General features: G+C 42.8%; 1 protein-coding gene across 2 annotated transcripts; it reads right to left on the bottom strand.

The window, feature by feature from the left end:
- Positions 1–376: 376 nt before the first annotated feature.
- On the bottom strand, positions 377–25,334 carry zhx2a (zinc fingers and homeoboxes 2a). 2 transcript variants are annotated; one of them, XM_005743248.2, is made up of 14 exons: positions 24,886–25,334; positions 23,290–23,342; positions 10,057–10,536; positions 9,123–9,839; positions 8,322–8,534; positions 7,904–8,167; positions 7,553–7,768; positions 7,078–7,162; positions 6,032–6,217; positions 3,789–4,192; positions 1,989–2,235; positions 1,699–1,855; positions 1,226–1,345; positions 377–629 (listed from the first exon to the last, which is right to left on the bottom strand). In XM_005743248.2, the coding sequence occupies exons 3-13, from the start codon at positions 10,153–10,155 to the stop codon at positions 1,228–1,230; spliced, it is 2,706 nt and encodes a 901-aa protein (XP_005743305.1). In that variant the 5' UTR covers positions 10,156–10,536; positions 23,290–23,342; positions 24,886–25,334; the 3' UTR covers positions 377–629; positions 1,226–1,227. The 2 variants fall into 2 exon arrangements, with proteins under 2 accessions (XP_005743305.1, XP_005743304.1); XM_005743247.2 differs by lacking the exon at positions 23,290–23,342.
- Between the last annotated feature and the right edge of the window lie 620 nt (positions 25,335–25,954).

Raw genomic sequence — 25,954 nt, 5'->3', positions numbered from 1 at the left:
TACTTCCTTTGCTCTGACACTTCTGAGTGATTTCCATCTTCTCTACTGTAATTCTACAGAGGGTGAGTTAAGGTGCAGAAGACAAGCAAAAAGTTACAAAAAAGTTCCTAACAGTTTTCATTCAGGCGGTCATGACAATATCTATCACTACCACAGGGAAATATGCAAGTGCCATCAAAGTCTACTCATAATGAGTAGTGATTTTCAAAAAATACGTCTGATCTTCAGCAAATGACAGACTATATCATACAGTTTGATCTCAAAGAACAAAACCAAACTGAACATTCCAGGTTTTTGGGACAACAGTCAGCCTTTTTCTTTAAAAAAAAAAAAAAAAAGTTTTCTCAGGAAAACTGTACAAACTCTAGTAATACAGAAAATATTTACAGGGCTCTTTTTTTTCTTAAAAAACAAAAAACAAAGAGAGCGAGCACTGTAGTAAGAGCAATGCATCAAGTCCAGCTTTGGCACTCCTCTAAATGTCAGGGTCTACGCTTCCATCAAGTGCTTTAATGGTGCAACTCCACAGTCCCCCAGGATGTTGGGATGACATCACAGGCAGACAATGACATCACTGCTTCCATGTTTGGTCATCTCAGGTCGTCGGTGACTCAGCAGTCAGTGATGTACTGTACAGAACCAGAGACAAAGCCTGAATCAATACTTGTGTTACAGTTCTTCCTTTCGTGTTCAAATTAAATGTGTTTCATCTGCTTCCCCAGATTAGAATTCAATATTTTTATGACAGTTTGCTGTTGTGGACATACAGTAGAAACAGAAATCTATTGTCATCTGCTCCCTTTGCTCTGCCTTCTTGTGACTGTAATGATTTGTGTGTGAACATGTAGTCCATCTCCATGCTAATTGATGGTGTCTGCTATCTTTGCGAAGGACCAATCAGAGGTAATTGCACACTAATAACTTCCTGGATAGCCGGAGGCTGCAGCTGTGGCATCTTAAAAAAGGAGCAGTTCACCATTTATTTAAGCCAAGCTTCACTTGGCATGAATAAATCTCTTAGCACGATCCATGTTTCCTATAGGATGGTTGCAGAGGACTGGAACATATCCCAGCATGAGTGAGAGGCAGCGAGACACCATGAAACCTTTGCGGCAGACTTTGAAGGTGCAATGCTTTCACACATCAGTCTTCTGTTTTTACTGCAACAGATTTAAGCTCACACTGCTAACAAATAAAAAGGGCCGTTTCACCCAGTTCAACTCACCATCAACCAGTGACCCTCCCCGGTTGCTCCAAGGTCAGAATGTCCGTGTCAGTTGCCAACCTTTGTCTTTCTGCTCCTCCTTCACCATCCTCCCCCACAGCCAAGGTCACCTTTACCCACCTGGCAAGAAAGCAGACTGAAAGTTTGAACACAAACAGACTGCTTCTGGGAACTGGAAATAAAGAAAAGACTTTCTCTTTAAGCTTTGCACTGATGTTTCTAAGAAATGCAGCATAAACCCTTCATGAAAATCAGTAGCTCGGCACCCACAGCTTAGAGTGTCCATATGATGCGGTACTTCTGGACTGCTCTTGGAAAGGTATCTTAAAATAACTCCTCAGATAGGAGTTTAAAATAAATACATAAATAAAAATCAAATATTGGCAGCAAGTTTCTTCTTTTTTTTTTTGTTCTGCCTAACATGACTCTGACAATAGAAGATAAAAGACTTTCTTTGCCTCTTCTTCACTCACCTTCCTTTTTCAGTGGCATTTGAGCTGTTCTGGTCCGGCCTGGTCCGGCTCAGGTCGGTCACACCATCTGCCAGTCTGTCTGTCAACCGCTGGACTTTGTCCTGCTCTGGCTGTTTGGACTGTTCTGGAGTAGATAGTTTCTCAACAGCCTTGTCCACTGAACACAGAGATGTAGAATTTGGAAAATGAGCAAAAGAAGCACCAAAACAAGCCAAAGAGTTTCAGACTCTACAAAAAAGTAAAGAAAAGAAAAAAAATGACACTACTCTATGTTCTCCTCCAAAACTTACCTTTTACAGCCTTGATTTCCAAGGAAATGCACTTGTTCTTCTCAGAACTCTGACCGTTCTGTTCCTGGCTTGCTTTCTGCTTCTCTGCAACGCCTTGGAAACCTTCCATCCAGTCGAGAGTTTCGCCGTTCTTCAGTGCAGAGCGGTGGTCCTTGAACCAGCGTACAATGTCAGTGCGTCCAAGACTTGTTTGCACCTCCAGCTGACTGTACTCCTCAGGAGATGGCCACTGGGTCCGGCAAAACGTCTGTCATGGCAAGCAACAAAGATATACGTGGAATTCAAAAATTACAAAGCAAAAACAACATGTTTTATTGGGCCTCTGTGCTCTTGCTTCAAGTTAAACAATTAGCAACTAAATAACTTGTCATACAAATATTAACAATTGGCTTATGGATTATTAAAATCTGGAATGCAGTGTTATACATTAAATGACAGACAAATGACATGTAAAAATTTGTAAAGAGCACCAATAACCAACCAAAACTAACAACAAAAGCCAACTTAAAAATGCTCACCTGAAAGGAACACGTAAATATATTTTATGTACTTTATAACATTATCCAAAATAAAGCGTTCAAAATGACAATGTATTTGTTCGACCCTGGATAACACACGCAGTGCTGGCACACAGGAAATGATGTCAATATCAATCACAGTATGTCCTTTGGCGATTAGTCACATGACCTTTTCCAGCAGAAAAAGGCGGCAGCCTTGACAAGCAGCAGTGAAATCAGCGGGTTACATGTGCAAGGAGCTCTTTTGTAGACGCAGTATTACTTCTTACACTCCTCACCTCCTCTACAGGACATCACCACTTGGATGACAGTCAATCAGCTCAGTATCAGTGGCAATAAAAGTAAAGTTATTCTTATCAAAAGATCAAAAAGCCTCACTTTCCAGAATAAAACCTTTTGTAATCTCTAGTGGATGATTGTCACTCTAATCCCACATGAGTAACGTCTCGTGCTCAGCTTACTTCCACCTTTGTAACATTTCTAGACTTCGCCCTTTTCTTTCTTTCTCAACACAGCATACAAGCCTTGGTTCATAGTCCAGTCACCTCATTTGGATTATTCTAACTGCATTCTTTCTGAGGAGTTCTTTTCTGGGACACCAATTGGCTCCAGATGGTAGAGATCTCTGCAACAAGTCTACGGACCATATTACGTCCACCCAGCTCACTCGCTCGCTCCCCATTTCTTGGAACTTGTTACGATAGCACCTTCGTCAGCTTGACTCCTTGACAGAGTTCAAATATCAGCTGAAATCCCATTTGGTTCATTTACATATGATCCTGTTTTAGATGTTCTATGTTTAATATTTTTGTTATCCTGACCTTTCAATACTGTTCTTGTTGCTTTGTGTTGAAAGGTGCCCACAAATAAAATTTATTATCATTTATTTTTATTATTGCAACTGCCAGCATTTACAGCAGGCATGTGCAGTGTGTGTTAATGGTTATGCAACATGTTATTAGGTGTTTTCATGTGGAAGATTATATGTGAACAAAGTGCTAAAAATATACGCATGTTATGTGTGAAAATTTTTCTGTTCCAAATTTGCAGAGTACGTGAAACTCATCTATTATCTTGCTGTGTGTTACAGAGTCAATCATGTAGATTTTTTCTATATGATAACCGTCCACAATGTTTCACTTCTTTAACATCTCACCAACTAACTTAAAATACCTTTTCCTAAAATTAGGTTTACATTAGTTCATGTTTATACTCTGTTGCATATTCTAACACTCTGCTATGTAATCAGCACAAATGGAAATGTGTCTTTATCAACTCTTACCTCCCTGAGGAGGGCGAGGGAGCGGCTGCTGATGGGAGCTGGGCTCGTGGAGGCTGACAGGATGGGAGGATGTGGAGAAGAGGAGCAGGATGACGTGAGGATGGGAGGCGATGCAGATGAGGGTTGGGTCGGAGGCCGAGGGGAGGAAGCGGCAAGCACAGGGGGGGAGGAAGACGAGGAGGAGGAAAGGACAGGCGGATGCGGAGAGGAGCGGAGAGGCTTCCCGTCCTGCTCTCGATGAGAAGCCCCATTAAGCAGCGCACCCGGCCGCTCTATTCTGTCCTCCGTGTTCTTAGCAGCCATCGTGAGTAAAGTCTTCTCCATGTTGTCCCTCAGTGCCCTGCGCTCCGAAAACCAGCAGTCAACCTCTGTCTTGGACAGCCTGGTCTCCTGGGCCAGCTGATCTGCAGGAGAACAATAGGAGTTCAATAGCTCACACAGTTTTATTTATTTAAGTTCTTTTTTTTTTTTTTAAACTTGGAATTTGGTCTGTCTCTGGGGGTCTTAAAAAATGGCCTCATTAAAAATATTCCTGCTATTCCTGCCAATCAGGCACCCACCAGGGACGAGCCCGTAGCTCCTCTGGGGCGGAAGGGAATTAAGTCGCATGCTGTGAACTAGTAAAGACTGAAGAAAATATTACTTTTTTCTTAAAGAAATTTTAACATTTACATCTTAAATTTAGGACCATGATATAGAACATAACTAACTAGTTGGCTAATACCACTTCACTTTTTAACGAGTACATTAAAAGTTCTGTAATTCACAACATTTTTTGACTGACACAGAGCGCTCTGTGCATAATTAACTCCTGATCTCCAAGGCGACTGTCCTATGTCTCTGATCTGCACACATCAAAAAATGTGGAGTCAGATGGTTTAACCACCAAGAAATAAAAGAAAAATTACATTCATTACATGACATCAGTTTCTCAGCAAATTTAGAAAGTTTGCAGATAACTTCTTTGGCTGAAGCCTTCAGTGCTCAAATGTTTCTGTCTACTGCAAGATCTGTGATGTGCAGGGGCTGGCCTGGTGTCTTGCTGTGGTGGGAAGGTTGAAGGTCATTTCCTGGCACTGGCCAGAGCGGGTTCGGTGCTGGATGGGGGATGGATCCACCCCAAGGATGGCATCCAATGGGTTCTGCCAGGTTGGCTTTGGACTGGGTGACCTGCAGCTGGTAGACGTATGGAAAAGCATTTTTCTTTTCAGGCCCTATCTAAGAGCTGCGGCTCTCTACCTTGGGTGGTATGGGTTGTTGTGGGACGTGGATCTATAGGGGCCTCTTTTTCTTTCCCGTGGTCTGCCCCCCTCAGTCACGGTGGAGATCAGGTGGGTACCTTGTGGAGCTGGGTCATATTGTGCCACCGCGGTTATGTCCCAGCACCCTGGTTGTGCTGGCTGGTGTCCTTCCTTTACTGGGCTCTGTGTCTGTTCACTTTCCCTCGGCTCATTTTTCTCACTTTTCCTGGGTGGAAATGGGACATGTTATCTGGCCTTTGCTGCGCTCAACAGGGGCACCAAACCGTGGTGGAGAGCTTCCTGCATGTTTCTAGCTCACCACACCAACATGCCAATATCAACTATGGACTAATTTTCACTGTTGATTTTGACCACTTGGTCAGGTCCTCATCACCACTTTCAGTTGAAATATTTAAACTCTGGTGACCTTGATCTTCATAACATAAATCCCTACTCCACCCATTAATGTTTCTTCTTGTTTCTTCATCTCTGCTTGAAAGTTTTGTTCCTGGGTTTCACTGATTTGTCATGAAAGATGCTAGCTAACTAAAATGTAGGTTAATCTTTCAACAAAGCCTGGTGAAGCTCAAAAAGGCCTAATGAGGTATCAGAAGAACACAAGGTGACAGGACAGATGTCTCCACCTGTAGCTGGTGTTACATATAACATGACAGTTTTATATTCATGAGCAGGACACTTGCCAACACTTTCCTGAAGAAACGCGTTTGTATCATTTTGCTACATCCAGCTTTTCTGTGCAACCACTGGAGCTCATCATTACAAACTAGGGGTGTTGCAAGGCGGTGGGCTTTCTGGGCTTGGGCTTATTGTGATATACGTCACTGATGTTTGTGCAGTACTGCCCGGCAAAATTTAAACGACAAGGCTAATGTAAAACACTCCAACTTGACCCACAGCCTTGTTTTTTATTTTTTAAATACTTTTCCCTATCATGCACACAGCTATTCCCCCCTGTGAGAGAGACTTTGCTGCAGGCTTTACCTAGCTCTGACTCTGTTGGAGAGCTACTTTTCTGGAAACTCTCCTCCAGCGCCTTCAGCTGCTCCGACGACTTCCCCTTCACCCTCTCTAACAGTGGAAACTGGCTGGGGACCGCTTTCTTTACTGGGGCATCTTTAGGAAGTGGTGTTATCTCTGCTTTGACCAGCACAGGTGGAGGAGGAACACCTTCAAGTACGACAGAAAGAAATATTTACGGACCAAAACATGCTAGGATATTCTTCTAACACAACACATGTGAGTATTATTTCTGGATGATACAGCACAATGCCTAGAAACTATCCTTAAAGGCCAGCTTTAGAGTATAATTTTCTAATTATGGTGATGTAGCCATTGAAATCCACCTTTTAGTACTAAATGTACTTGTTGCACATAGAGAAAAATGTAGTTCTCTTGCCAAAAAGAGGCAGTTTGTAATGACTTGTCCGTTAGCAGATTAGTATCCAGTCTTCAAAGATATCATTTTCAAATTCTGTAGAATATTAGATAATAACAGAAACTCAAACTAATTTAATTTAGGTGAAAATCAGGTCACAGTCACACCAAATGCAAAAAATGAAATCAGACACTGCAAAATAAAGATATAATCTTGTAATTTTTTATTGCTTATAAAGATAATAAAATACACTATTTTAGTAGGCAATGCTTCAAGCTCATGACGGGTCATATGAATTAGGAAAAAGAATTAGTTTCCACTGGATCATCTCCAAACTTTAAAGCAATGTATTAGTCACTGGAGGACATAAGCACTCTGTTTGAGCTCTTTAAAACATCCCCCCTGTACAATATTCTGACTTCACAATGAATGAAAAAGATTAAAATACTACACTAAATTTAAATGTTGACATGAGCACAAATAATCTATGAAAACAATACAGAGGTCAATATTAGGGATTCCCAAAAAACAGACTGACGTCAGTATGTTGTAATAAAAACATCATAAAACACAAGTTTTAGTATAGCACTTGCCCTTCAGTGCTCTTGTTTTTCACATGTTTCCTTATTGCAGCACTAAATACGTCACATACCTTTGAGATTGAGGAGTCTTTGCTCACTGAACCACTTCTTTATCTCTCCTCTGGATAACCCGGTGGTCTCTATCAGCCTGTAAATCTACCACATGACAAGATACATCAAAGTAATAACTACAGTAATTTTCCCCTCAACTGTATGTTTGGAAATGGACATGTACACAGCAGGGATATGGGATATGGAAAGACCAAAGAGGACTACCTCTTCCCCACATCCATGAATCTTCCCAGAAAAGATTCATGGTTGTAGTGAAGGAGGACATGGAGGGTTGGTGTGACTGATCAGGATGCTATGGATAAGTCAGATAGATCCACTGTGGCAACAACTAAAAGGAGCAGCCAAAAGAAGAAGAAAAAAACAAAAAACAAAAGAACCACCTGGGTGTTTGGGGAAAAAACAACAACTAGAAAATACAAGCAGTGATACCTATCACGGTAGCACAAAAAACTTTTCTCACTCGCTTATTCTTACCTCATCTTCCTCAGGGAAAGGGCACTGTGTGTAGCTGGACCTCAGCACAGACAGCTGCTCTGATGTTTTATTGGGGTCAACGGTGAAACTCAGCACTTTAGATGATGCCAGCTTGGATGTGGCCATCGGGGCAGAGATGGTCTGAATGATGGAGGGCCGTTTACTCTCTGTAGCAACCGAAGGAGAGGCTAAAGGTCGTTTGAGCGACTGCGCCACCTGCAGTAATCATGAAAGAACATTTTCCATGCTCAAAGCTAAGGCAAGTTAAAACAGTTTGGTCAAAGGCAAACTTTACCCCTCCCCTGCTTCTGCTGCCTTAAAGACTGCCATTTTCCACCTAGAGTTTTGTACCTGGTTAGCCACTGTGAGTGCCAGTGGTGCACAAGTAACAGTAGAGCCATTGGCTACAGGAGTCAGCACAAGGCTGGTCTGTCCCAGGAGCTGACAGGGCAGGGACTGCAGGACAGAGGCTGCTGGCTGCATGGGTTTGGAGGGCGTGCTTGAGGTGGACTGGTTGGTAGATGATTGGGAGTTGAGCTGAGGAGTAACCACGGTGAAAGTCTGAGGCACGGAGGATATTGTACCATTGAACATTTTCTTCCTCGCTTCTTCCACCTGTCATTGAAAAACAGACATGTTATACATGTCCCGCAACCTGATTGGTACATTTAGTGACTGTAAATTAAATACAGTTATTATTTATATTACTATGTTTTGTTTTTATGTTTATTGTGAAAAACCGGGACAAAAATAAACACAATTCTCCTACCTCCTCAGGTGACCAGCTGATACCCTGTTTGAGCCGCTGTGTGGTGAACCAGACTTTGATCTGCTCTTCTGGATGTTTTGATGCTGCGGTGAGCCACGAGAGCTCAGCCTGTGTTGGGTAGGGGAACTTGTTGAAGGACGAGATCAGCGTCAGGTTGTCGTCCAATGTGGGGTTGTATTTGGTTGTGTTGAGGGGCACTGCAATCTTCGGCACCTAAAAAAAAGAAAGAAAGAAAAAAGTGCAATGCAACAATGAGATGCCCTCCTAAGAGTAAGCACTTGGTGACAGTGGGAAGGGAAAAAAAACTATTTTAACAGGAAGAAACCTGCAGAAAACTTAATTCGCCATGTAAGCTATTCTGCTTTTATAGACTGCAGATGAAGATAGTGTTTTTTTGCATGCAATGATAAACTGCACAAAATAAACACTTATCCAAATATCACAAAACTAACTGGGTTATTGAGTGCATGGTTGTAACAAAGCATTAACAGCAAAATCTTCCAACTTTTGTATGGTTCTAGCGATATCGCTCTAACTACTATCTACTAAATATGGAGCTAAGCCCAAGAATTAGAGTTAGCATAGTTAGCACAAATTCTTCAGGAGAAAAAGCTAGCCAGGCTACTAAGCTAACTAATAATTATGTTACATCTTGTATAATTTAAAACAATGACTTTATTTTTAAAAAAAATTGCTTCAAAATAAAGGTTTTAAATGTGAACAGAATGAAGTTAGTTGTTTCCACTCATGTCCAGGTAAGCTAAGCTAATTCCTGCTTACTGTTCCTCCACTTTTTCCTACCTGGGTATAGTTTAGAGGCCGCTGCAGGGAAGGCATGATGTGAGAAAGGCCGTCTGCTTTAAGGAGAGTCGACTCCGGGATGATGACCGTACCATTCACATTGACAGCTGTGATTGGTTTCTTGGTGAGATCCGCAGTTATTTTTCCCAACTGGGAGTCTGTCCGTTTGTTATCCGATGTCATTATTTTTGGTTTACCGATTTTGACTGTGGTGGGTTTGCTCAGTGGCACAGTGCCGAGTTCGTCCCCTTTGCCGGAAATGGCACCAGAAGTGTTGTAAATGACAGCGTTGTTGCTGCACCCCTCTATCGTCTGTTCTAAGATTGTCTGGTTGTTCATTTTTATGCGTTTAAATTTAAAGTTGCTCTCCCCTGGGTGGCACCTCTCGTTGTGTTCCGTCAGGGTGTCAAACTTTTTTGTGTTGAAGTTACAGACAGCACACAGGTACAGGGGGTTAAGGATGACATTTGGGTGGTTTGCGTCTACGTGTTCTTTGAAAGTATTCAAATTCTGGGTAGAAAAGGGGCAGTATTTGCACTCATATCCCCCCTGCTGTCTGCGCTGAGGCTTAGAAACGTCTGGTGGCTCAGCTGCTGGTTTGTCAGGAGCCAAAGGAGGGTCAGAGGCCTTTTCCATTACATCCAAGTCCATGGATTGCTCGGGTTGTGTTGAACTGCTATCCATAGGCACCCCTTGGGTATGGTTCTCTGTTGTTGTCTGGCAGGAGAAGGTACAACAGAATTACATTTTTAAATCTGGATATATCAATTTATCATCTGAATCATGCCCACTGAACTCCAAACAAATCTAATTCTTCCTCCCAACAATTATTCAAATATGGATTACTAAAAGTAATTCAACTAAGTACACCATTAAAAAATAAATAAATAAATAAAACAATACTGAAAACCCACATGCTGTTGGCAGACCCTACCTCCATGTTCTGAGAGTCCTCCACTTCTTCATCCAGCTCCACCATTGTCTGCTCTGGTCGGATCATACAGGGAGTGGAGGCCTTACGTCGACTGGACATGTTGGTGGATGGGTTTGTCCCGGTGCTCGTGTTTGGCCAGGGATGCTATAAAGGAGGCTATGGCTGAAGTTCCAGGATGCAGGACTTGTATGCAAAGACCTTCTTAAGGTGCTGAAGTGCAGTCAGGAGGACTGCCTACTAGAAGAATACAGATATAGATCCCGAGGTAGCAAGCACCGGACAACTTGTGAGACTGGGATCAGAATCCGAGGAACACTCACCCCCCCCAGAGTAAAATTATTGGCTGGAGAAAGGAGGAGGACAGTAGGCGGTGAAAGTCTGGCAGAGATGGGACTCCTGTAGTGTCATGTAGGCTGGGCTCACTGACAGTGTCAGCTCCAGTGCTGGCTGATCTCCTCGGACTGCATGATAGGACGCTACCTAGATGGCAGAAAGTAGAGAAAAAGCAGTGTATTTTTTATATATGTTTAAAAACATATATTTCCCCTTTTCTTTGCATGTACTCTACTTCCTAAAACACATCTATGACACTATGATAACTTTAAAGACAAGGAAATCAAAGCTGAGCTAGAATGACATATTTGTATGCAGACAGCAGCATGTTACAGTTATATCAGCAAGGCATGTGTGGCCTAATGTGTCTACATAAGACGCAGGAATATATGAATAACATGAGTCATACCAGCTTTTCACAGGAATGATTTTAAAGAATTACACCAATAAATAAAATGTGTTGGGCTCTAAAATAAAATAAAATAAATGTTTTTTCTATAATGTACAATATACGCAATGCACCACAAAGTAAGAACCATAAATATTCCCACAACATCAGTTCCCTTTAAACAGACACACAAAAAACCAACATGGGAAAGAAGAAACATGAATATTTTTGAGTTGGCACCAAACTGACCCATGTAGGGGTGCAGCACACCACTGTCCAAAGGAGGTAAAGCCAACTGCTGGGCAGTGAGCAAAAATGGCTCAGAGTAAAAAAGGTGGCTGATACATAAGCACAGCAGAAAGCTTACAGGTGGTCAGAGCAGTACAAAGCTGGCCCTCGAAAGACTGGGAAACAGAAAAAGTCCAACAGTGCTTTGGACTTTTCTGGCCAACTACCTTTTAGAAGCTAGGTGAAGTAAACTAGAGGAGCAAACAACACTATACACTGGAAGACTGATGCATAACTCTGTACTTCTTCATTTTAATTCATATACTGCCAAGTTCAACAACCGCTGGGAACTCAACATGCATGCTACATATTAAAAACAAACAAAAAAAAACTCAAACAAAGAATCAGATGATCACCTATGAGCAAACATGGCAATGGTGGAGAGAGAGAGGACGTCTATTTATCAGGAAGATACCATTCAGAGGGGTGCAGCTGCAACTGGTATGGGGGTTAAGGGATCAAGGGATATTTAAATCCCACATTAAGTCTTGATGAATGAAATATTCAAGTTGAAATCCTTTACTTATAATTTTTTGAGCAGCATAATCATTTTTTCTTCTTTCAACTGCTTCCTTTTAAAGTTGCCACAGAGGATGAAAATCTTATTATTTCTGATCTGCATATTTGATTTGGCAAATATTTTGTACCTGATGCAACCCTCTAATTTACCAGCAGTACACTGGCTCGTGACCTCCTGTGGGTGGGTTGTCTATACTGCAATTTGGATTAATTATTCACTGATCAGACACATCTTCCTGTGCGTGGCTAATGAAAAATGAATATTGGATCAAACAGCAATTCTCTGAAATGGCAACTGAATAAATACAAATATGTGACAAATTAAAAGAAAATCCGAGATACTATACATCAGCGGTCCCCAACCCCCGGGCCTCGGACCGGTACCGGTCCGTGAGAGTTGAGGCTCAGGTGTGAAATGTATGGTTTTCAGGGTTTTTTAATCGGTTTTCAGCGTTATTTTGTTATCGTTTTTATCGTTAACTCTGTTTTCCTGGGTCTTTTCACGTGTGTTATGAATAAATCTTCTTTTTTTTTGGTACCGGTACTAGTTTTATTTTGTTGCACTTAAAGGCCGGTCCGTGAAAATAATGTCGGGCGCAAAAAAGGTTGGAGACCGCTGTTATACATTACACCTGTGTTTTATTCCCTGCAACGGTCTCATTCGGTTCAAGGGCTCTCTGTCCATGGGGTTTGTAGCTCCCTGTGTTTAGTCTACAACAGAGCACAAACCTGGTCTTGTCAGGTGTTGTCCCAGCATCGATTCTGCCTCAAGACTCTGGACAGTTTGAGACCAGTGGACCCAAACAACGCCAGTATAATGCCATCCATAACAGCATGACTGGATCCCCTGACTAAAGGAGCTCACGAGTCCAGTTCTCCAATCTGTCACTCAAGCAACATTTATTTAAATCACACAAACCTGCTATTGTTACAGTCTGTCAGTTTCACTTGGCCTTCATAAGTGGCAGATATATTCAACTAGATGAGATGATTTTTATTTTAAGTTCCACAACAGTGCTCCAGTGTTGTCTATTTATGTAGAGTAAAACTTTTAATCATCACACTTTCATCACTGTGCCTCGGCAACACGGCCGGTATGCAAATATATGCAGCTGACAGGTCTGCTGCTGTAAGACAAGTTGTCCTGAGAAATATTGACTAATCATTCATAAATCAGATTGTGCTGCCAAGCGTGAACAGAGTGAGAAACCAGAGATAAAGCAGCTTCTGATCCAAATCTTTTAAAGCTGCGAGCTTCTTTATTTGAGTTTTAGTGGAAATGAGAACTTCATAAAGTAGCAGCAGTTACAAAAAGCTGAAGGACTGAGAGAATAGGAAACTTTTCTTGGGTAATATTGTACTGAGTGGGAAGAGAGAGGAAAAAGAAAAGCTTATCTGACTGAAAAAGTCTATTGATATTCTGGAGGCCTCACGCTGAAGCTTCATACTCATATCCACATGAGTAAAAATCAAATGAGTCGATGCAGCAGCGGTGCTCTTCTATCAACCCGCATAAGCACAGAGGACGAGAAAACCTCTTCCAAATATGAATCCCACGTATACAACACCATTTAAATATTTCATACTTCTATTTACCCAGAAGCATCACATGGCAATTTAATCTGGACAGAAGAACGATAAGTAGTATGATTGTACGATGCAGGGTAGAGCAAGAGCAACAATGTGACTTCAGGGTAATCCATCAGCTGCAAATATTAGGCCTGAACTTTGATCATGCGAGAGTCTCACATACTTTTCCTGGATCTCTCCATCAGCTACACATTAATCAAAAGGCGCGATTCCCCTTCAACACGCCATCATTCGCAAGTCCACTCATTGTCCCGAGATATCTCATCCCCTCAAACGACCCACTGAGGCATCATTAAAATGCAGACTCATTACCATGGTGTCGCTATAGCAACTGTGGAGCTGTAGTCAAGTGGCTGCTACATCCTGACGGAGGCTGTATATACACACACACACCACCCAACTGTGTTTGGTGCTTTTAGAGACAAAAACTAAAATAAATTTCAGGCTCAGTGTTTTGACAGTCTGGGAATTTGCAATCCTGCTGGATCCATACACTGGCACATTTCTTGTATTTTTCTGAGCCATTGTGGAAGGTCAAGGTACAGTCAGTGGGAAGGAAAAAAAAAAGAAAAAAGAAAACCCACTTTCCAGAATATTGACTTCAAGGCATGAGCAGCACTTTGAAGAGAGTTCTCAGTCTTTTCACCATCCAAAAGCAAAGTAAGCAAACTTACAGTATGGCAGACAGTCTTTACACTACTATGTAAATATGGAGCTATTGTATGCCATGTTATTTCTGGCCATTTAACAAAGAGAAATACTATGGCTGAGCTCATTTAACAAAACGGATATAAAAATACTGCAGTTCTGTTTTTGGCTCAGTTTAAAACCTCCTTGGGATGCTTTTTATGTGGGAAAAAAAAAACCATTTGAGCCCTCAAGAGCACCACTTACCATCAGTGTCTCTCACTGGCCTTGCCCAAAATCCAGCACTGTAGCACACATCTGGTAGGGCAGAATGGGAGATGCATCTGTCAGCTGCATCTGAAGAGCCACTTCATATGACCCACTGAACCAGTGCCGCCTCACCGGCCTTGAATGCATTTTTTGGATTTCTGCAGTTAGGTGATTGAGGCACAACAGGGCAGAGGGAGCACTGAGCTTAACCCACACAAGCAGGGTGGATGCAAGTTAAACGCTTTCCTTTACGCAACATCTGTATTTGTATGCTATAGCAATTTCTACGCGCCTCAACAATGACTCAGTGCTTTCAACTCGCTGCTCCAAGCTTCTCAAAAATGTTCTCCAAGTCACTGAATGACATCAGGAGGAGTTCGCCACGGGCGATCGTGGCTCAAGAGTTGGGAGTTCGCCTTGTAATCGGAAGGTTGCCGGTTCGAGCCCCGGCTTGGACAGTCTCGGTCGTTGTGTCCTTGGGCAAGACACTTCACCCGTTGCCTACTGGTGGTGGTCAGTGGGCCCGGTGGCGCCAGTGTCCGGCAGCCTCGCCTCTGTCAGTGCGCCCCAGGGTGGCTGTGGCTACAATGTAGCTTGCCGAGTGGGTGGATTACTGGATATGTAAAGTGCTTTGGGGTCCTTAGGGACTAGTAAAGTGCTATATAAATACAGGCCATTTACCATTTTACTTCATAAGTCAGTACTACTGAGTCACCGGTTTTATTAAAAAAACAAAAACAAAAAACACGCCGAGAACAAGTTTGACTCAGACACTGCTCAGAATCTGATAGAAGTCCATCATATTACACAACATAAACACAGACTGCACTGCAGTCTGATTTGTTGCAGTCAAGTTAAACATGTGCGTGGACTGTCTCAAACAAAGAGAAAAGCCTATGTAAATACTGGTGAACACTGAGGAAACACTGGCACAGACAGCCTCTTCCTCTCTCTACTCTGTCATTTTCAGCAGAGGAGGGAGGGGTTGCACTCCCGCTGGCTACTTGAGAGCCCCAAATCCAATGATGGAAAAGACAAGTACGATTAACAGCCACAGTGCTGAAAAACTGTCTAGGTTTATCTAAATACCTTAATAAACTTTTTAATGGATACTCTAAAGTCTCACGCATTAAAAAAAAAAAAAAGTATATGTATATATTATCAGGTGTCCTTGAAAAGAATATGAGGCCTTTCCAGAATGATTACTTGGCTCTAAACACCTCAGCTGCAGAGCTGAACGAAATGTGAACTAGTTGGCTGTCTGAGCTTTCGCCATGGCAACTTTCGCTTCATACCAAATACCAAAAATGTTAATCACTCCGTACTCAAACTTGGCTACGGCCACAACCCAGGTGAAACCTTCAGTCTCCCACCTGTTTGTTAGTGTGTCTAACCTCATCAGCCAGTCAGCGTCTGTGTGCAGAGTGAGCTCCGAGCTGGAGTCACAAACTCCCGACTGTCTGGATGCTCATTAAACTTGTATGAATACTCAGCCTGGCAGCCCCCTTGCCTGCCTGCCTGGCTGGCTGCCGTCTGTCTGTCTGTACTTTCCCGTTGTCTAGCTGTCTGTCTGCTTGGTGCATTATATTAGTGGAGCAGTCTTTCTGAAGAAGCAACATTTTAATGCTGCCAGGCAGCGAATACATTTATCATCCCAGGCAGTAATCAGCGTAAGATACACACTGGCATACATACTGAGGAGGACACAGGGGAAATCAATACAAACCCTGCATACCACTGAGCCTGTCTAATGTATGAAGACAGACATCATGATTTAATATGACAGAAACATAACAGTGGTATAAGGCGGGACATCTATCCAAGCGGTAGCGAGAAGGAAACGACAGTGAGCAGATGAGTCACAGCAGCTCTCTCAACTCAACTCCTATTTCTGGACGTCATTAACATAATCTCAAAGTGGGGTAAAGGATAAAAGTGTCTCAAAGGCCGGACTTTTGGTCAAGCAGGGCAGCCTTCTGTCGCACAAAAACACCTATCAGGAGTATAAAGCCCACGTGCCAGCTTGTCACTACCTATTAAACTGCTAATAATTCATAGCAATGCTTTATTTTTCTAGAAGTTAGCATTTTTTAATGGATAACTTAAAAAACTGCAATGAATCAAAGTTATAAAGCAAAAACTGATCAGGAGTCTTTTGCAAGACCACACTGGGTCTGAAATGTGAAATGGTTAGTATTGACTCATTGCTCTATACAACCTGAACTAAGATTGAGCTAAACAGCTGGTGGATTTCATTGTTAGCAGAGGAGCAAATACGACTGAGGAAATTGATGTTGTAACACATACATAGTACCAGAGTTTTCAGGCATCCAGTCACAAAGGCACATGAATGGCAACCTCTGCGGTTACCGCACTTGAAGCCATGCATGAAGTACAATCCAACCGGGCACACTGAAGCTCTAAAATAACAAGCAGAGGACAAGAAGGCGGCAGAGAAACCAAAAAACTGCAACTGCACCGACTATAAGAGTGACACGACTTTGCCGATACTTTAACACAGGGAAGAAAGAAAAAAAAAAAAAAAGACTCCAGGGCTCAGTCACACATCTTCTATCACTAAAACGTATTGCACGCACTGCTCTTTTGGCTTTGCTGTATGGGGCGTGCTCCTCTCTCCCCGTCTTGTTTTGAGAGTTTTCCCTCCTGACTGCTTGTTCCAAGAGTCAGCCACTGCAGTAAGGAGGACAATGCGTACGTCTCACTTGTGTGGTTGAGGAGAAGCACCGTCGCCATTAATACAACGTGTCCCAGTTGGGGCGTATGTGTGTGTGTGTGTGTGTGCGTGTACATGTGGGGAGGGGAGAAGAGCAGAATTTCGGACCGTCGCAGAATTAATTTAAATCTCATCACGCGGCTCCTCTAGAGCAAAGCGAAGTACTGCACTGTGTTTGAGGGCTTGGTATGTTCTGCATAGCAACAGAGCAGTGCTACTTTTGCTGGGCTGGTATGAAGACTAATGATGAAAATGGTGATTCTGCCAAAAGGGAATGTGGCCCGTCCTATGCTTCTTAAATGGCATTTTATTGATACATGTGCCATCTTGGAGTCGTGATGAAAATAGTGGTACAAGGACTACTTTTTTCAAATCTACCTGCCCTACTGTACTCTCTAAGCTACTAAAGTTGATGGGACTGAGCAGGAGTTTTCTTTACTAGAATAGATCAATTCACCAAATCCTGATATGACATCTCCAGGAAACTAGGCTCATCATCCCTGTGGTGACCTCATTACAAGTTCCCCATGCAGTACACAGGAAACGCCGTCCAGCAGGCTACACTGCATTTGATCATGAATCCAGTCCTCCATTTAATCTTGTTCACACATTAAAACTGCGCGAGCACACACACCTGTCTCTTCATTGAACACACACAAGAGCACCGTCTCTCACACACACAAAAGGGCAGGCTATAAAAATATCCAAGTGTCACCCACTCTGCACCCGATGGTTGTGTTACTATGGTAACACTGTAACCAACAGAAAATGTGCGTGAGTGTGTGCTTGCATCCAAGAGCAGAGATGCTGCAGAGGTCAATCAGTGTCACGACAGCTGCGATGTGAATAATCCAACTCAATGTTGATTTTTTTTTTTTTAAAGAGTTTAGTCTTTGGGGGGGGAAAAAAAAAAGGGGGGGGGGCGCTAGATCCTAAAAAATAAATATATTTGTATGGCATTGGATCCCACATTACTGGACTCTTATGGGATGCATCTTAAACATATGAGTCACACTATGGTGGGCTATCTTAGATTTTGTGTTGCCTGAAGTGTGACAGAAACTGACTTGTAGCCAACACTATTGTGCAACACGTCCACAGTCACAACTTACATGTGGGCAGCTATTGCCACTAGGATCTACTTGGGACCCTAGTCCAGGGGACAGTCCCTGAGGCCTGCTAAGCTAGTGTAATGTGTGGCAAGGAGACACTTGAATAATGTAAATTCCACTATCATCATATTTGCCATTAGCTAACTTTACTAGCAGAGCAGCCTGGTGCTTAAGCTTTGCTGACATGACCGAGACGTATGCGTACAGCTGCGAGTCAGACTTGGGATACCAGCAGTTAACTGCAGGCTGAAAGAGTGTAGAAGCTAGTTACAGTATTTATATTTACTTCATAACCATCAGCTCAGTCTTAGGCATTGTTACACAAACAAACTTGGTCTCTGCCATTTCTAGAGTAACGTTTTACCTGTCATTTTATAGGACTGTTGTCATTATAACATATGTTATAACAATTGTGATGAACACTCGTTGATGAGGTTTCCCTGGCGACCCAAATGATGAGGGCCAAAATGTCATTGAGCACTCATTTGATACAGCAACTACAAGAAATAAGGAATAGATAGCACATGTGGTGTTGGGTAACCACAAATGGGAAAAAAAAAAAGTTTAAAAATATATCTCTCATTAACATTTTTTTTTTTGTTTAGGCGAATTGGTTCTGTGTTCCTCTTTGCACACTACTCATCCACTGCAACCACACCCATCCCAGCTGTGTACTCTTTTTTTTCCACTCTCCCGTCAGATAAAACTCTTGTACTCCACACACTTTTAAAAGCTTAAACGACTTGCCAAACCTTACTATATTAGGCTTTTCCGATCCCTCCGGGAAGGGCAAAAATGTGATTATTCGGTTATATTTAGGGCACAAATTAAGTAGGGCAAAGGTCAAATCAGGTCAACAACAGAACATGAGAGGGATTTTTAAAGCTTTAGTCCAAAGTTTGCCCCAAGTGAAATTGCACTGTAGCGTAATGCGGTGTGATGTTTGCATATAGTATGTCCTCAATATGCAGAGGACACTCTGCCTCCACATTTCTCTAAACTACCTTGCAATGGAGTGTTTCGTGTTTGCCACGAGCCTCGGTGAGCAGTCAATGCTCTGTGCGGATGGATTTCCCACCTGTCAATCTCTGCCTTCCCTGCAGTGGGTGTGGCTTATGTTGTGAACGATCTCCAGCCTTTCCCCATTGGACTCGGCTGTGCAGAAGGGGTGTGTCTGAGCGTTTCCACTGGTTGACGTGGTGCAGTGCAGAAAGCCTTTTAGCAAGCTCCCTCTTCTCCAAGCACCCTCTCCCTTTCCCTTAAACTTGAAATTCTTGAGGACACAGCCTGATGGTAGCAGGGAAGCCAGTGTGTACACATCCTCAGGCACAAATGGTCTACATGACTGTGTGCAGGAAGATAAAACCCCACTTTTTTTTGTTTAACTTCCATGTGGTGGTTGTTAAGTTCAGATTTCACCAGTGGATTTGTTCAGCACAACTTATTTTAAGTTTGACCCTGCGGCAGAAGCTGTGAGAAACAAGACCACTGGCTGATGGATGATGTACACAGGAGGGTAAAATCCTTACACAAGGAAAAAAAAGAACTATTTAAGCCTATTGGTGAATAGCAATGTGGCAATTAAGCAGTGAACACTTTAATAAAATACAATGATCCACTGCTTATAAAATGACTGACTGCAGATATTAATGGTGGGTTCCAGTGTACACAGTTTTCTCCCACACACACCCACCTATCTTGCAGTCTCAATGCTAGACTGTCTCTTGTTTCTCTCTCTCTCACACTGCTTAGACATTCTGGCTCTAGTGTCTCCTTTCTTTTCTTTGTCACCCCTTCTTTCTCTCCGTGTCACCAGTTTTCTCCTCGACACCCTTCATTCAGTTTGAATTTCCAGCATTGTAAACGTACATTCAGTTCCTTATCCGTGACCCGCCCCCTATTCGGCGATAAGATTTTCAAGAGAACGAGCGGGCGACACCATATCAAGTGATCCATTAAGAAATGGGGATTGCCTTAGTGGAAACGTAAAACTGTCAGCGGTTAAGAACGCTGCGACCTTTTGTGTGCTTTACCTGGAAATGTTTCTGCTGTGGGGGAATATTTCAAGGAATTCAGCTAGGTCCTGAGCTGACGAACGGCAGCTCTTTTAAGCTGAAATATCGACCTGATGCTAACATGGAGAATTACTTTTACAGGTTAAAATGCGTGTGAGGCTCAAGTCTCCATTGGCTCCAGTTGTCCATCTGCATCACTTTCAGTACGGTAAGTGCTAACCAACGTCTTCTTGTGTACCAAGCTCAGACATCACAAGTCGTCTCTAATACAAGTGTTGATTTCTTGTTTTCCCTAAGTTGTCTCCTCACATCCTCCCTCTCAGCCCCACCTACAGGTGATGAGCTCATCTCTGTGGTTGCCTTAGTCACCTAACAACACGTCTGAGAAGCCGGCGGAAGCACAGCGGAGAGGAGGACCTGAACTGAGAAAACACTGGAACAAAGCACAGCGTAGATGCTGGTGATGTCAGTACTGTGCCAAGCTGAGCACGACAGGCCGTGATGACAGCAACAACCTCCATCCTCCAACCCGTGATGACTCATTCCAGTGTTTCACCAAGAGAATGGACAGCCATTATAGGACTCACAGTTTGATGTGGAAATGTGATGTGTGGTCAGGAAATGCATTCCCAATTAGTGTAAAAGAGAAAAAAAAAAAAAAGTGTGTTAAAAACCCACGACAGGTCTGCTAGTCTCTAAAAAACAGCAGCCGTAGATTGTGGAATACAAGCGTGAGCTAAAGACAAACACAAAAATGTGTGACCATAAATTGATGCTTGTGCACTCACATGCAGTTTATATTATTTCTATCCGGATGCATAAACCTGGAGGAAAAAAAACAAAACAAAACAAAAAAAACACAAGCAACGTGGGTTGATGGTTCACTGTTAACATACGGCTGTAAAAAAAATAAAATAAAAAATCAAGCAGACGCCCATCGAGCTACTAAGCGTACATTATGGCAATGACCCCTTTTAACACAAATTTCCCATCATTACACCCTCCAAACTGTCACTGTAAATTGAACAGGCTCTGATGTTATCGTGCTTCAGATTATTGTTTGAGTTAAACAAACTACAACAATCTGCCCGGGGTTAATGTGGAAACCTGTTGCTTACTTCAAATGCTGACAACAGCAGAAAAGAAAGTACATTTTAAAAGTACACATTATATATAGTACTGTGTAAAAGTCTTGATTCACCACATTTGCTTCAGAGGATTTTTGTTTGTTAAGAGATTTAACACTGATCTATGAATTCCAGTAGGCATCCAACTCAAGATATATGAACTATTGTGTGCAAACATAACAGACGACTTATCAAATAACCATTTTAATAGGTTTCTTTTGTTACTAGCAGCCTGTCACAAAAACATCATTCTGTCCTTTCTTTAGTTGAATTTACTTTTTTTTTTTTTTAAATATGCCAAAGATAGAAGTCTGAGAGGTGCAAAATAACATTTTTGCACCAACAAGATGATTCCCAAAGAGCTATTAGCCAAAAACCTGCATGTCTCTCCATGGCGTGTAGTGTTCTGTTGGAGGATAAAAGAAGTGGCAGGCCTAACATCCAGGGCAGCAAATGTAATACGTAATGAAATGCACAGATGCATCTGACGCTTCAGTTGAGCCATCTACTGTTTACTAAAGTCTCATCAGGAATGGTCTTAGTGAAAGGGTGGCTGTCAAGCAACCATACTTAAGGAAGGGAAGGTATGACAAATTACACAAGAGCTGGACTGGGAAGAGAAAAGCAATCCGAAAACCAAGAACAGTTCAATCTGATCAAATATGTTATCTAATCCTAATGTCATTCTCTGCCTTCAAGGAAGCTTAGACCCCTAAGGGAAAAAACAAACAAAAAACCCTCAAGCTGCCTGTCCACTTTCATTTATCGGAAAAACAAACAAACAAACAAACAAAAAAAAAAAAACATACAGAATTTCTCTCTTACAAAAACAGCAACAAAAAAAAAAAAAAAAACCCTGAACTGCTAGCTTTCTGCTCCATATTAGCTTATTTGCACTCTGACAATCTCACAAGATTGCTAGCATGATTGGCACATACAACATCTGTGCCAATCCTGATGACTGTCAACAATGAGATATCACGCGTCCTCTCTACAAGTCACATTTGACTAGACTGCGCTCAATTCATTGTCAGAATACAAAAACAATGTTGAAAGATTAAAAGCTAGTTTGGTTGCAGCGCGTGTGTAATTTTTTTATTTTATTTTAAATAAACAAAACACCAGCCTTGACTTTTCCCGCTGTTAACGCACCTTTTGGCTTTGCTTTGATTTGGAACAGCTTGTGTACAGGCTGTCGGGAGTGAATCAAACAGAAAGATCTTTTTGTTTTCATTCAGTTCCTCGGTTATAATTTGACACCAATTCTTGATGCTCTGATTTTTTTTCCCCCCTCGTTATTTGAATAACTGTGACAGACTGAGTCTTGTTCATTTTCCACCATCTGACTAGAGCAAACGAATAAAACGCCTCTAGGAACAAATAGAGCGGCTCACTTCCCAGCTGGATGTTTTGGCTGTGACATTCGAAGGGGTCACAGTACATTGAGAAAGACTGTTGAGGAAGCTAGGAAGGAGAGAATAAATAAAATCAGCTTTTAAACAAGAGCAGATTTGTTTTTATGCCAGTTCTTTAAAAACTATAGCAGCATAACGCTTTAATAAATAAACCCAATGATTGTCTGTTTGCTAAAATTCTCCACAGTGTTGTGATGGTGGACCGATGGCTGATGCATCGGACAAGGTAGGACACCGACATCTGTGCATTTCGCTAATCCCTAGAGCTATACTGAGAACACATCCCTTAAAAATAAATAAATTAAACTGTTTCTCACGGGATTAAACACATCTGCCAAACTGTAAAAACAAATCAGTAATGTTGTCCCATATACCTGACTTCAGATGGCAACAGGGATTTTACTGGCTTGTAACAGACTGTTTGTTGAGCAAATTTTCTGGTTTCTTATTAATTTTGGCAGCAACGCTCCCTACACCATTCTGCAATAAAGCAAATTACGATTAAAAAAAGAAAAGAGAAAAAACGAAATGTGATTGTGTACTTCTAATCCAGAAAAGAAGGTATCCGCTCTGATTATTCAGCTACCAATGAAAACGATCCGGCTGTCATTCCAAATTACATAACATCTTCTCTGATTTTGGCAGATCACAAGTGGAAAACCACGCGAAGAACAAAAACACGAGCCAAATGTCTCTTCACACAGAAAGAGCAAGGGTGCGTGGCTTAGTGAGCAGAGCCCAAGTTTATACCCAGAGGAATTGCTGGTAACGCGGCTGACAGGAGGGTTAACTGCACTGTGATCAAAATCACTTACATCTTTAACACAAGAGGGTGGGAGGGGAGGAATCGCTGTTGATCAGAGAAAGCCTAGAAACACAAAACATCAGGTCATCGTAGAGCTGAGGGAACAGCGTGAAATGAACAACACATTTTAAAAATTTACACCAGACAGACAATTGCGGGAATGTTTTCTTTTTTAACCAACTAGTTTTTTCACTTGTAGGGAGTGACCATGCCGACTATACGTGCACTTTTAATTATTATAGACAGTATTTGCAGTGTGGCTTTATATTTAATCTGCGCACTGATAATCAAACCACAAGTGCCACTGGCAGTTGCTGCAGACTGCTGTAACTGAATGTCACCATTAAATTTCCTTATTACAAACACCTCGGTCTGTTATTTGGTAAATAAGAACATTTAACAGTCACCCACATTAATGATTTTTCCCATGTGCTGCATGGAAAATAATAATGATGACTGCCCACATGAATGAAGCGCTAACAGAGCCAACGGCACTGCATTTTACTGCATAGCTGGTAAAGAAATTTAGTGCCAGACTGAGGTATCACCCAACTCTCCTAAAGCACCTCAAATGTTCATAATGAGTATTTATCCAGTAATAAAGATGACAGAGCCAGATCTGTATGCACTGTTATGTGTAAAAATAAATAAACAACGATTAATATAGGAAACATCCTAAATGTATAACTGGGCAATGTGTTAACATTTGTGTTTGGGCATTGTGTCACCTCAGTGTGTACACGCAGGTTGGTGGACAGAGAGCACTGACCCCAGCTGAGTGCTACAGAGGCTGCTCACAGTTTGGGCCACGGGCCTCATGACCAAACTTCATATTATTAATAAAAGAGAACCACGCCTGGCTTTTACAGCAGTTTCAGACCCACTGCAACAGCACTGCCTGCCTGCAGTAAGAACCGCGGTCTCGGGAGGGGAGGAGGCATCACCAGGGGTAACGTTACGCCTACATCGCAGAGACGCACGAATCAAAGTCTATAAACAACGTCGGACTCCAAAAGTTACACTCAAACCTCAGCACGCCTGAATGCGAGCTGGTGCACGCCGCTGGTAAGGAGTCCCAACGGTTGTTTCCTCTGGCCAGCCCGAAAACGTGACAGAGGGGCGCAGGGAGGGAAAAAAATACTCTCCCCAAATGTTCCCCCGCTCGCCATCGACGTAACAACATGTCGGCAAAGGACGGCCATGTTTTGCTGGTTATGTCGACACGGGGAGGAGGAAAAGTAGGCACGATGTTCCTCCCGTCTGCCTTCCCCCGCCACGGTCACACAACACACCGAACACACAACTTGAAACGCGGAGGAGGCGAAAACGTCCAATTAAGAAGTTGTCGGGAAACGTTGCGAGAGCACGCAGGTGGAAACGGCAGGGGCAGGCAAAGTTCACGCGGCCAGACAAGTTAAAATATTTATCCAGAGGCGCGTGGGTGTTTTGGGAACCACGCTAAGCCCGAACGAGCCGCGAGAGGGGCGCAAACAAACAACTACACGCAGTTTTAACTTGAGAGACTTTTCGAGGGGGGAGCCGTGGGGAGAAGGAGGGAGATGAGGGAGAAAAAAAAAACACGAAGAAGAGTTTCTCCATTTCTTACCTGCCCACCGTTTTGGCGCGACGCTCAGGTAGTGCGGTACAATCCCAGAGCCGCTGGAGAGCCGACAAACACGCCGAATCTGTTTCAAACACTCTCTCGGCGGCTCGATAACCGAGCAGACAACAGGCGACAGGAAAGAAAAAATTGGCGATCACAAGGAGGATCTACGCCAAAAGCCACATGATCGCCGACGTCAGAGTACGTATTTGCATGCCGTACCGAAGCGCCGGTGCCCGTCCACAGCGGGTCCATGGTGTTACGGCCGTGAAAAGTTTAACGGCAGGCCGGAGAGAGTGAAACAACTCTCCGGGAACACAACAGGAGTGCTAGTGTCTCCATGAAGCAGTCCCGCTGCTCCAAAAATGAATGAACCGCGTCTTCTTGCCGTCAAGTTTCCCCCTGTGCTGATGCCTGCCTCTCTGCTCGGAGCTAATTGAATATTTAAGAAGCTCAGGGGGTGGGCTTTTGCGGCCCTTAAAGTCCCGCCCCCCGCCTGTTACCACGCCCACTCCAGTATCTCCCTGTATGCAACGTGCATGTGATGTGAGGTGTGGGGCTGCTGCTGCAGTGCCTTCTCAGCTGGAGGCTGTCCTGCATTATGCAGACGGGAATCCTGTATTCACCTCTGCCTCTGCAACACGCTTACATCTGGATCCAAGAAGGTTACTCTGAGGTCAGCTCATACTCAGGAGTTTGTGTTGGTAAAATTCTGCCCTGAGGTGACACATGAGGACCAGCTCCCACACAACAGTGACCTCCACTGGATTCACTTTAGAACTGATATTGACCTTGGATTATCCATGCATGTGTCATTCATGTTTTCTAACTGCATACTGATGGATTCAGGAGAAATATTAAGAAGCTCTGATTCTCTCTGGTATTCACAAAAGTCAGTGTCAAGAAATGTTCGACAATCAGAGATCAGTGGAGGTTAGATAGGCCAGGGTTGGTTGTTACAGAGCAATGACCCTGGAGTTTTCATTGTTTGGCTTAGACACATGAGCAGGATTAAGCCACTGCGAAGCTTGTTGTTGATGTGGAGACACTGAAGAGGTTGATGAAGAATAGA

This window comes from Pundamilia nyererei, unplaced genomic scaffold (assembly GCF_000239375.1).
Source record: "Pundamilia nyererei isolate P.nyererei 1_Seehausen unplaced genomic scaffold, PunNye1.0 scaffold00129, whole genome shotgun sequence".
Taxonomy (NCBI): domain Eukaryota; kingdom Metazoa; phylum Chordata; class Actinopteri; order Cichliformes; family Cichlidae; genus Pundamilia; species Pundamilia nyererei.
Note: the sequence above shows the minus strand (reverse complement) of the source record. Positions and strands in the feature narration are given on the sequence as shown.

What these genes read in the sequence shown, in the direction of transcription:
- zhx2a (XM_005743248.2), bottom strand. Translation starts at nt 10,155, where the DNA reads ATGTCCAGTCGACGTAAGGCCTCCACTCCCTGTATGATCCGACCAGAG. An exon ending in GGCCTCTAAACTATACCCAG is followed by an intron (nt 8,535 to 9,122) that starts GTAGGAAAAAGT and finishes TCTTTTTTTTAG; the next exon opens with GTGCCGAAGATTGCAGTGCC. An exon ending in CCCTCGCCCTCCTCAGGGAG is followed by an intron (nt 2,236 to 3,788) that starts GTAAGAGTTGAT and finishes TTGCCATGACAG; the next exon opens with ACGTTTTGCCGGACCCAGTG.